Below are 12733 nucleotides of genomic sequence, written 5' to 3'. Positions count from 1 at the left end.
TTAGTTAGTATTGAAATTAGTTATTAATTAATATTTAATTATAAATTTAACAATAATTAGTAAAAATATAAATGAAAAATTATACCTTATTTGTGTCTTAAATCTCCATTTCTTAAAAAAGAAATAAATCAATAACTCAATTAATATGAAAGAGTATAATTCTTGACAAACCAATATAAATATTTTGGGAGTAGCATATAATAAAGGGAAGAGGGAAATAGATCGGACAATCGGAGCCCAAACCCAAACCAGCGCGCTAAAAATGTTAATTTGAATTTGCAATAGAGCTTCCTATTTGCAGGCCTTAGAGATGGAAGATAAAGGAGAAGGGGAAACAGATTTCACCGTCATTGAAACAGCCTCAGATACTCTCGATAGCTCTATCAAATTCCATCTTGTTACTGATATCTTAGGTTTTATCCTCTTTATGCACCAGCAAATCCCTTCGTAAGTATATAATTTCTCGCTGTTTTCCTAATTTGATTTTTGTTTATATTTTTTTTGTTTTTGTTGTTTGCTTGCTTTAACTGATCCTCTTTCTGTTGTTTGTTTGATTGTGCAGCTTACTGCAGGATCTCACTCTTGAATTTGATGAATTGAACACTGAATTTGCGGAATTGGTAAGTGAACACAAGCATTTTTGCTACTGTAATGGGGTACTTTTGACTTTGGGGAACAGATATTGGAGATTTTATCATCTCATATGGCTTATGTACTTTTACAAGTATGCTGGATTATTTTCGAAAATAGTCACAAGGCTTAATGTAAGGTACCTTGCTTTCTATGGAGTGAGATTTTGATATTCAAAATTCCATATTGAATTTAGGTAAGATGATGTAGTAAATCAAAAACTAAATTAACTTATACTCCTTTCAATCACTTTAACTTGTCCACTTTAGACAAAAACGATGATTAGTATAAGTATTTTACCACAATATCCATATTAATTGATGCGAGTTGTAGTTTTGGACAATAAGTAATTAATGTTGAGAGTAAAATAAGAAAAAAATAATTGCCATTTCTTAATATGTTAAAAGTGACAAGCCTATTTTTGAAACATTGGACAAATAAAAATGAACGGAGTGAGTATCTTCTTTTGATAAATCAAAACCAAACTTAACTACTTATTTCAAGTTTTGAAGTATATTATGAACAAATATGGTGTCTGATATGTATGATTAGATACTTTGCTTTTCTAAATGAATGTTTAGAACTCTAATTTTGTTCGTGTATAATGTAATGAGGTTTCAGGTTAAAAATGGTAGAAGCAAAATTAGTCTTAAGGAAAGAGACATGTTACTTGCTTCTGAAGCCATTGCTATTTTCTTTAAGCACCCCTTACAGTACTCATATCTTTAGGCTTGGCAGTATGACCTGGTTCTGACTTTTTCTAGGAGACAGCTATTGTACAAGCGGAAACATGTTCTTTACGTAGAAATCATGCTTCCAGGAAGAGGGAGGTGAGAATGGGAATAAGGAGACTGGATAAGTTAATGAACACTATATCCAGTCTCAGGACTGCTCTTCAATTAATGATCACAGAATTTCCTGCTATTCAAAGAGTTATTCTGATTCTTGGGTCCAGTCCTCTTCGTCCTCTTAATGTGTATGAACTCAACTTTTCGTGTGAATCGGCAGCTTCTGGAGGAGAATTTACTAGGAATCGAGTTGTGGAAACTCTTTCAAAGAAGGTTTCTTCGTTTGTTTATTTATGTTGCATCTCACATTTCTATATAGATATATCTGTATATATCTTGGCTGCATGAATTTTGTGTTTCTGTTTTTACACAGGCCATCCGTGTCTTAGTTTCAAAGGGTGCAGGATCTAGCTCCTCTGTTGGTATTAATTGGAGATTGCTATCCATTAGATATATGTTATACGTTAAAGGTATAATTTCTGGCCATTCGTTGCTAATTCTGATATCCTTTTAGGTCCTACCAAGTTGTTCCTCTTCGTTGAAGCTCCTTCATCAGTCAACTTGCATCTGCATTTTCTTCCAAAGAGGGATTTTAAGTACAGCAAAAAGGTAAACTCCCATAGGATGTCCCTATGATTTCTAAATTATCAAAATTCGGTTCTTCAGAAGCATATTCTCCTGGTTAGCATTCTTTATGGCAGTTAAAAAATGTCATTATTTGCTGGTCCAGTTGTGCTAGTCAATCATTTATCATCATCAAGCTTCCGTAATATCGATATGATGAGAATGAAATCTTTCGTAAGCTGATGCTTTACGTAGAAGCTCCGTCCCATATCTCCCCTTTTTTCCATAACTTTCTTTGCCTAGCAATGATTCTGCTGGTTGATTGTTTTTACATCCCTTCTCTTCCTCACTTCATCTTGTTTGTATGCATCTCGTAAAATTTGAATCAGTATCTGGACCAAGATCTGATGTAAATGAGAAGATGGACCTGGAAGCTCCTTTTAACTCTTAATGATAAAGAATTGTCCTTTGAGAGTCCACCATACTTCTAACTTCACTCTCCGGAACCTTATAATTATGAGCATCACAATATTGATCTATCTTACTTCTATATATGTTTTGCCTCACAAGCAATTTGCATGTTATGGTGCAGATAGTGCCTTTCAAAGTGCGGTTTAGTTGTCGAACCAAAAATCTTGAAAGAGAAGCGTGTGCTGATGATACTCACCCTACTAAAGCAATCACATCACATAGTTCTAATGTCGATGATGTAATCTGGTACTTCCAATTTTCTAGATATGACAACTCTGTAACTTTTTGTTCTTTTTTTTGTTGACTATGATGATAAGTATTTTCTTAGTCTTTTCTTCCCATTGACATTGCTAGACAGAAATCTGCCTAGAAAAGCAAAAATTCAACCTTTTGCTCAGTATGTGTTTTGATAAATCCGGAAAGAGTTTTCTCAATCCTCAGCACTAAGATTTCAGTTTCACTGTTTGATACGCAGATTGTCGTTCGTATTGAAATTTAGCAAACCATAGAACTTATGATGGCTCTCAATGTGGTTCTAACTAAAATGACAGTTAAAATATTGTTATTAAGTTGAGCACTATTTGATGTGAACCTTCAAGTTGGTGGGAACTTTGTATTAGTGTTTCACCTTTTTCTTTTGACCTGCATCATTGCGATGAGATTGAGTTTTTGACCTTTTCCCTCTAGCTAGCTAGTGATAGCCAAGGTATACAACAACAACACATATCCAGTGGAACCCCACAAGTGGAGTTTTGGGAGGGTAGAGTGTACGCAAGCCTTACCATTATCTCGTGGAGGTAGAGATTATGTTTCTGAGAGACCCTCGGCTCAAGTGTAGCAAATCTAAGTACAAAGGAGTAAGAAAACAGTTAGGAACAAACATAACAACTTATAAGAGATGCAGTGCATATCCTGCAAGAAAGGAACAAGAGCAACAAAATAGTGTGACAATCAAAATACATTAGAAAACAAACTACATATTATAGCTAGTACGACGACAAGCACCTAAACCATCAGAAGCAAGACAACACTCCACTGCCTACTAACCTTCTACCCCAGTAAACCTCCACACTCTTCTATATAAGGCCATGTCCTTCGTAACCTGAAGTTGAGCCATGTCTTGTCTAATCACCTCTCTCTAATACTTTTTTGGTCTACCTCTACGACTTCTTGTACCTACTATAACTAACTTCTCGCACCTCTTCACTGGGCATTTGCAAATCTCCTTTTTACATGTTCGAACCATCTCAATCTCGCTTCCATCATCTTGTCCATTATAAAGGCCAATCCCACTAATTTCGAATATCTTCATTTCTAATCTACTCGTTCCTTGTAAGGCGCACATCTACCTTAACATCCTCATTTTTGCGGCATGCATATTTTGAACATGAGAGTTCTTGGTTGGCAAGCCCACTTTATAAAATTTACCTTTAAGTTTCGGTGATACTTTTTAACATTGATGCCCCCACTTCCCTGAATTATAGACCCCAGGTACTTGAAACTATCTTTCTTGGGGTTAGCCTGAGTGTAAAGGCTCACTTACACACTTGCCTCTTGCATTGACTCACCGAATTTGCACTCCAAATACTCTGCTTTAGGTTACTTAACATGAACCCTTTAGACTCCAACTTTTATCTCCGCATCTCCAACCTAACGTTAACTTTGTTGCACGTCTCATCAATTAGTATTATGTCATTAGCAAATAACTTGCACCAAGGTGTAGGAGATATGGAAGGAAAAATAATATCTTTACAGAATGCTCAAGTTTAATATAGGCTACTTAAGGCCACTTGAGATGATTATAATCATCAACTACATCACTATTTATACTACTCAAAATAGAAAACAAAAAGCTTTTGTTACAAATAACTAAATACATGTATCACAATTTACTAGATACATGTACTACGACATTCTAAAGAGACTTCTTGAAAAACTAAGAGACAATTTCGGAAGACTAAACATTGATGCATTAATTCCAACACTCCCCCTTAATGCATTTGCTTGATAACTCCACTGCATTCTCGAAGATAGCAAAATTTTTCTTTAAGAAGTGCTTTGGTGAAGATGTCAGCAAGTTTTTCTCCTGTCTGACAATAATGCAACTGAATTTCGCCTTTCTCTTGTGCTTCTCGGATAAAATGATACTTGATGGAAATATGCCTTGATCTTTCATGGCTGACTGGATTCTTGGCAATTGCAATTGCTGATTTGTTATCACAATACAGAACAGTCCCTTTTTTTTGTTTTTCACCAATGTCTTCAAATATTCTCCTAAGCCAAATAGCTTGAGAAGTAGCCTTGGATGCTGAAACATATTCTGCTTCGGCAGTGGATTGAGCAACAACACTTTGCTTTTTTGATAACCAAGAACAAATACTTGATCCAAATAACAAAGCATAACCAGAAGTACTCTTCATGTCATCTATACTTCCAGCCCAATCACTATCAGAATAACCAATTAAGTTCAAATCTCCACCAAATTTGTACATTATCCCATAATCCATTGTTCCTTGCAAGTAGCGTAGAACACGCTTTGCAGCTCCAAAATGCACTTGGCTTGGTTCTTGCATGAATTTGGATAATAAGCTAGTAGCAAACATAATATATGGCCTTGTTGAACTAAGATATAGCAAACTTCCAATCAAACTCCTATAAAGTGAGCTATTAACTTTCTTTTCTCCATCATCTTTTCTAAACTTCTCATTTGCTGCTAATGGTATGGCCACAGACCTGCAATCCATCATTTTGAATTTTTGAAGAATATTTTTAGTATACTTCTTTTGAGAAATGAAAATTCATTCTTTCACTTGAGAAACTTCGATGCTCAAGAAATAATTTAGCAATCCAAGATCACTCATTTCATAAGCTTGCATCATATCTTGTTTGAAATTTTGCATCATCTTTACATCATTTCCTGTAAAGAGCAAATCATCCACATAGAGACAAACAATGATAATGCTGCCATGTTCTTTCTTCACATACAAAGTGACTTCATTTTTACTTCTCTGAAAATTATTTTTCAGAATGTATGTATCAATTTTATTGTACCAGGCTCTTGGAGCTTGCTTCAGCCCGTAAAGAGCTTTTTTTAGCCTGTACACCTTTTCTTCTCCCCCTTGAACAAAAAATCCTTGAGGTTGCTCAACATAATTCTCTTCATCAAGTTTTCCATTCAAAAATGCTGATTTAACATCAAGTTGAAATATCTTCCATTTCTTTTGTGCAACAACAACAATTACAATTCTAATTGTCTCAAGACGAGCAACTGGAGAGAAAGTTTCATAAAAATCATACCTGGTTTTTGCGTGAAGCCTCTAGCAACCAACCTTGCTTTGTGCTTTTGAATATCTCCTTCCTAATTCAGTTTGATTTTGTAAATCCATTTGACTTACAACTTCTCTTTCTCTAGGAATAGCCACAAGCTCCCAAGTATTATTTTTTTCAATCATTCGAATTTCTTCTTCCATGGCTTTCTTCCAAACATCATGCTTTATTGCTTCTTCATAATTTTTTGGCTCAACACCGGCAAAATTACATCTTTGATAAATGTCACTCAACATTTTTGTTCCTCTTGGAGGCGGTTCTTCATCATCTGAATCTGGGATTTCTCCCCCTTGAGAGACATCTTCATCTTTCTCATCCTCTTCTTGATTTGAAGATATGATAGCAGTATTCTATATCTTTTTATCCTCCCAATTCCATGTTTTTTCATAAAATGACATCTCTACTAACAACAAGTTTGTTAGTTTTGATATCGAGGAGCCTATATCCTTTTGTCACATCACTATAACCAAGAAAGACACATTTTTGACTTTTTTCATCCAATTTTGTTCTTTTCTCAACAGGTACATGAGCATAACAAATACACCAAAAAATTTTAAAATGACTTACAGAAGGTTTAATTCCACTTCAAGCTTCAACTGGTGTCTGTCCTTTAATGCCTTTGTTGGACACCTGTTAAGGATGTGAACTGCTGTATGCACTGCTTCTGCCCAAAAATATTTTGGCAGCCCTTTCTCATTCTTTATAGTTCTGGCCATTTCAACAATTGTTCTATTTCTTCTTTCAGATACACCATTTTGTTGGGGAGTATACATTGTTGTAAGTTGCTTCTGAATGCCTTCATTTTTGCAATATTCTTCAAATTCTCGACTTGTGTACTCACCTCCTCGATCACTACGAATGATTTTGATGCTGCAACCTTTTTGCTTCTTAACAAGGGCTTTAAATTTTTTGAATGTAGCAAATGCTTCTGACTTTTCTTTCAAGAAATAAACCCAAGTCATTCTTGAGAAATCATCAATAAAGATTAGAAAATACCTTTGACTTCCAAGAGATGGAGTCTTCATTGGTCCACAAATGTCAGTATGAATTAGTTCCAAAAGTACACTTGCTCTCCAAGACACCCCTTTTGAAAAAGATTTCATGTGTTGCTTTCCCGTTATACAACTTTCACATGTATTCACCTCAGTATGTATCTCAGGAAGGCCTTGCACCATGTTCTTTTGCTTGAGAAGCTTTAAACCATGAAAATTCAAGTGACAAAATCTTTTGTGCCAAAGCCATGAATCATCTATAGTTTCATTTTTTAATGCATTGTAATGAAATTGCAAAGAGAAGTTTTTTTTTATCATCTTTACTTCAACAATGACTTGATTTGGCTCAATTTTATGATAAATCCTGCAATAATTATCTCTAAACACAAGAGAATAACCATTTTCCATGAGTTGACCAACACTAAGCAAATTTTCTTCTAAGTCAGGAACATAAAGAACATCATGAATTTGCTTACCACTTCCTTTCATGTTGATCGAAATAGTTTTTTTACCTTTCGCATCAACTAAGGCTCCATTCCCCATCTTCACTTTAGTAGTGATGCTATTATTAATTGAGAGGAAAGCCTTTTCATCTCCAGTCATGTGATTACTACAACCACTATCAACATACCATTTATTGCTTTTTGTTGAAGCATCAGATTTAGAAGCAAAGAAAAGGTTTTCTTCCCTTTCTTCCTCCTGTTTTTCACAAAAATTTGCTTGCTCCCGTTTCTTGTGCCAGCAATCCTTTTCAACGTGGCCAAACTTTTTACAAAAGTTACATTGGGGCTTGCCTTTGTGCCAACATTTTTCTGCATTGTGATTAGTCTTTTTGCAAACTTTACAAAAAAGACTAGAGTTTTTCTCACCTTTTTCTTCAACCTTCTAGGAAGAACTATCATGATCCTGCTTTTTTTTTTGGCTTGTGATTCTTCTTCTGATGATTTTTTGAGAAATTTTGAGAATTCTCATTTGTTTTAGACTGAAAAGCCGTCTCTTTCAGTTGATCTTCACGAAAAAATCTTCGCTTCTTGTATGCACGAAATGATCCAACTAGCTCTTTGATGGAAGCTTAGAAATATTTTTCGTCTCCTCAGTGATAGCAACGATGTACTCATGCTTTTCTGTGACACTAATTAGAATCTTTTCCACAACTTGTTGGTCAGAAATTGTATCACTATGATTTCTCATTTCATTAACAATATTCATGACTCTTGTGCAATATTCATCAATTTTTTCAGATTCTATCATCTTTAAATTTTGAAACTCTCTTCTAAGAGTTTGAAGATTTGTTGTGTGTACCTTTTCGTCACCATACACCTCAGTTTTCAGAAAATCCCAATCTTCCTTTGCAGTCTCACAAGTAGCAATTTTTGCAAAATTTACACTTGAGACTCCCATTTGGATTTTGCTCAAGGCTTTTGCATCTTGACGATACTTAGCCTCAAGATTTTTCATCTCAGCTGCTGTAAGATCACCATCGTTGTCTGACTCTTCAAAGCCATTTGCAACAATAGTCCACAAACCTTCAGCTTTCAAATGTGTTCTCATTCTTATCTTCCAGTGTTCAAAATCAGTTCCATCAAAAAATGGAGTAAGAACAACTGAAGAATTAACACCTTCATTTGTTTTGGATGCCATATTTTTTTCTTCACCTAACCCCAGATTAAGAACGAAAACCTGCTCTGATACCAATTTGTAGGAAATATGGAAGGAAAATAATATCTTTAGAGAATGCTCAAGTTTATTATAGGCTATTTAAGGCCACTTGAGATAATTACAATCATCAACTAGATCACTATTTATACTATTCAAAATAGAAAACAAAAAGTCTTGCACAAATAACTAAATACATGTATCACAAATTTACTGGATACATGTACTACGACATTCTAAAGAGACTTCTTGAAAAACTAAGAGACAATTTCGAAAAACTAAACATTGATGCATTAATTCCAACACAAGGCACCTCATCGTGAATGGACCGTGTCAATTCATCCATCACCAAGGCAAATAGGAACGGGCTAAGAGTTGACCCCTGGTGTAATCCTATCTCCACTAGAAAGTGCTCTGAGTCTCCTCCCACCGTTCTCACTTGAGTCTTAGCTCCAAGCCTCCAACATGCATATCCTTTATCGTCCTAGTGTAAGTCATCCACTCCTCTAGCTTCCAAGCATCTCTAGAAGATGTCCCTCAGGACTTTGTCATAGCCTTTTTAAGGACAATAAACACCATATACAGGTCCCTCTTCTTTTCCCGGTATCTCTCCACCAACCTCCTTACAAGATGGATTGCTTCTGTAGTCGATTGCCCCAGCATAAATCCAGATTGGTTCTCAGAAATGGAGACACCCCTCTTCTCTCTCAACTTCACCACTCTCTCCCAAACTTTCATAATATGGCTTAACAACTTGATACCCCTGTAATTGTTACAATTTTGGATATAACCTTTGTTCTTGTACAATATAACTATCTTGCTCCACCTTCATGCTTCTGGCAATTTACTCATCTTAAAAATGACACTAAAAAAACCATCTGACCACTCCATACCTGCCCCGTCCGTGCTCTTCCAAAGCTTCACTGGAATCTCATCAGATCTGGTCGCTTTTCTCCTGCTCTATTACACTTAACCTCTTCAACCTAAATCTGCCTATAGTACCCAAAATCTCGATCTTTCATGGAGAGCTTCAAATCACCCATCATAATGTTTTTGTCCCCTTCTTCGTTCAAAAGTTTGTGGAAGTAGGTTTGCCATCTTTGCTTAATGAGAGTCTCTTTTGCCAACACCTTGCCTTCCTCATCCTAAGTGTATTTGATTCAGGTCTCGGGCCTTCCTCTCTCTTGTTTTCGCGGCCCTGTACAGTTTCTTATTTCGGTCTTTGTGTCTTACCTCAAAATACAACTGTTTGAAGGCTGTAACCGCTAACTTAGTACATTTCCTTATTCATCTGCTTCTCATCCTCCTCCTTGCATTCCACCAACTTTGCGTAGACCTTCTTTGCTTCCACTTTGCCTTGTACTTCTCCATTCCGCCACTAATCCCCTCGGTGACTACCAATGTTACCCCTTGACACCTCTAAAATCTCTCTAGTTGCTTCCCTAATGCAACTAACTGTCATATCCCACATACTTTCCACATCCCCACTACTCTTCCAAGCCGTCATCACCGTCAACTCCTCCCCTATATCCAAGGCGAGGGCAGAGGTCAAGCCACCCAATTTAATCCTTGGTTGGTCATATAGATTCTTCTTCCTCCTCCCTCATTGAATCTCCAAGTATATTACCAAAACCTTATCTTAGGTAGTAAGATTCTCACATGGGATAACATTGCAGTTTTTAAAAATAAAAAAATGTAAAATTCAAGGACTGCTTAGCTCCTTTCTATTTTTGGAGTAAACAAGATAGATTAACTAGGAAAGAAGATATCTTTGATGTGCTAGATTGTTTATAGGTAGCAGTTTAGACTAAGACTATTTTATTGTGTAATTTGTAAAACTTTTGAAGGGGAACTACACTTCTGTTGTAGTATACCTGTGGATATATAGACTAAAGTTACCAGTTTCAAAAAAAAATCAAAAGGCAAGAACCCACACTATACCGTAACTCCAAAGAACAAAAGAAGATAACCACAACACACAAGATGCTACAGGAGAAGAATGGAAATGTAGGCAATCAAGGTATGGAGTGCTCAAAACATCCTTTCTAAAAGCCTAGGAGAGACATAGAGGGAGGCTTGGATCTGTCTTGACCAAGCTAATGATTTCACTAACATAGTACCAAGCTAATGATTACAGCTGTACCAATTTTATTTTATGAATCATCATTAAATATTCTTCCTCATGAGATGATCTATTGGCTAATGATGCTTTTTGTTGTCATCTTTATTGTTTTGGTTTGACTTAATTTGTGACCCAAATGTTATACGCTGTCTGGCGTCCTAGTTTAACCACTAGATGAGGATTAAGCATTCCTTTTTTCCTTTCCTGATGTCTATATAATGTTTGTCGAATTGACATTTCCAAACTACTGGGGACCCTTTAAAGCTGTTGCTCGGACTCTTCAAAAATGTCGACGTGTATTTGATACTCCAAAAGTTCTGCATTTTTGGAGAATCCGGAACTGGTATGACAACATTTTTAGAGAGTGAGCAACATAGCTTAAAAGTGTCATATAATTATCAGTTAGATTAGGGCAGCAGGTGCAATGGCCTTTTATATGCGTAGGTATTTCCATGTTATGTTATTTCAACCTCAGGTTTAAGGCAAAAAATAGTGTTGAGACAAAGGGCATTGCTGAGAGTACAGTACTGTATTGTTACATTGGCAGGGTCTACATGTGCTATTCTTAATGATATTAGCTTCAATGACTTGTCAGGTTTCAGTGTCGGCATATTATCAAAGGCTTGGCTTCCAGGGCATCCCCAACCGAAGAGTGAGAGGTTAGCTTCATCGCGCGTGTAGTAACTTGTAGTAGCAAATGTTGATATTGACATCAACCATATACCTTTTTCCTTCATTTCCTTTCCTAAATTCGAATGTACTGATATTGGCCTATGTTTACGAGTGAATCTAAAGTCTAAACTTGTACGAGTGGTCGTTTCTGGTGTCACACCTTTCATTTATTGAATAGGTGGGCTCTTCATCAGAATTGTTAAGTTCTTAAGATCTATAAGTACTATTCAAACGGAATAGGATTTAACCGTAGTAACTGGTCTTTAGCTCAAATTGAGGATGAAATATATGTATTAGTTGTATTACTACTAGCAATTCCCTGATAGTGTCGACATATTTCACAGGTACTGCCAGCTAGAATTTCACCTTAAAATGCTAGAAAAGTAGGGGTTTAAACGGGCAGGTGTCGGGTGCTACAGTAAATCTGCATTAATAGGGTAGTTGCTAACTTGCTGTGTAAGTTTTGTCTCTGCTTATGGAATCTATGCGAAAATGACCTTTTTAAGTTTAATGAAAAGAAAATTGAACTAAATTTACAGATCCTTCGAGGGAGAAAGGTGCTGCGCTGTGGCCTCCTCAAGGTCATCCGGAACCACTTTAACGCTGTTTATTGACCATAGTAACGCAATGTTCAGGAGGAGGTAGCAATAGTATTAGCAGGAGTTGGCTTGAGCTTCTTTCACCTGCTGCATTACCCACTTCTTATTCTTTTCTTTTTCACTGCTTAAACGTAGAAACGAACTCTTAAAGCTTAGCAGGTACAAGATCAAGAGAACAAGGTCCAATAGATGTTTTCCTAAACACATATACAGTTGAAGAACTCCTGGAGAAAAATGAGCATCAGACTCACTAGGCTATTTGACCATCTTGGCTCCAAAGAGGATTAAAATCAAAATGTTTTGCAGCAATAGTAAATCACATCAAAAGAACGTTGGCATGTACATACTGCATATATAATAAGGTCGAGGGAGGCCCTTTGAATCTCTTCCTTCGTTCTTTTGAACTTGAAATCCAAGATCAATTATCTGCCCTTGGAATTGCACCGGGACATCTGTTGTCAATTTGTCATGTCAAATTGGAATGACTCGTAGTCACTAGCATCTTCATTCTATCTATCTTGTTAAATTGCGCACTAGTAGTGTTAAAAGCACAGAACCGATCCTTTGGCGGCTTTAAGAGCAAAGTGCGAAGAAATAAAATACAAATATGTATGTGTAGTCTAAAATTAATAACCATAAGCCCGTATAACAAATATATGGATAACAAAACTGAACTTTTTTAATGGTAAAGTAAAATATCAATTGTTTAGTGTAATGATTTCGGAATAACACTCATTAACAAGAAAAATTATGTTTTAAAGCCTTGATGACGACACTAAAGCACCCATAACGCTCAACGGTTTGCGCCTCACTTTAAGACTTAAGTGTGCTTTGAACACACCTTTGACAATGGTTTTGCTTATAAGTCACGAAGGACTGGTATAATTTGGTAGTGTCTTCATTCTACCTATC

The 12733-nt window shown here is 36.1% G+C and overlaps 1 protein-coding gene across 4 annotated transcripts; it reads left to right on the top strand.

Moving 5' to 3' along the window:
* The first annotated feature begins 180 nt into the window (after positions 1 to 180).
* LOC107029708 lies at positions 181 to 12270 on the top strand. 4 transcript variants are annotated; one of them, XM_015231149.2, is made up of 8 exons: positions 183 to 447; positions 563 to 620; positions 1395 to 1691; positions 1792 to 1840; positions 1933 to 2027; positions 2575 to 2699; positions 11146 to 11209; positions 11762 to 11895. In XM_015231149.2, exons 1-7 carry the CDS (start codon positions 311 to 313, stop codon positions 11204 to 11206), a joined length of 822 nt encoding a protein of 273 aa, XP_015086635.1. In that variant the 5' UTR covers positions 183 to 310; the 3' UTR covers positions 11207 to 11209; positions 11762 to 11895. The 4 variants fall into 4 exon arrangements, with proteins under 4 accessions (XP_027775283.1, XP_015086636.1, XP_015086635.1 ...); XM_015231150.2 differs by lacking the exon at positions 2575 to 2699 and having other exon boundaries at positions 182 to 447; positions 11762 to 12270; XM_015231148.2 differs by lacking the exon at positions 11762 to 11895 and having other exon boundaries at positions 11146 to 11502.
* The last annotated feature ends 463 nt before the right edge of the window (positions 12271 to 12733 follow it).

Source organism: Solanum pennellii, chromosome 9, assembly GCF_001406875.1.
Source record: "Solanum pennellii chromosome 9, SPENNV200".
In the NCBI taxonomy this organism is placed as follows: Eukaryota; Viridiplantae; Streptophyta; class Magnoliopsida; order Solanales; family Solanaceae; genus Solanum; species Solanum pennellii.
The sequence above is the reverse complement of the archived record's forward strand: the minus strand, read 5'-3'. Positions and strand labels throughout refer to the sequence as shown.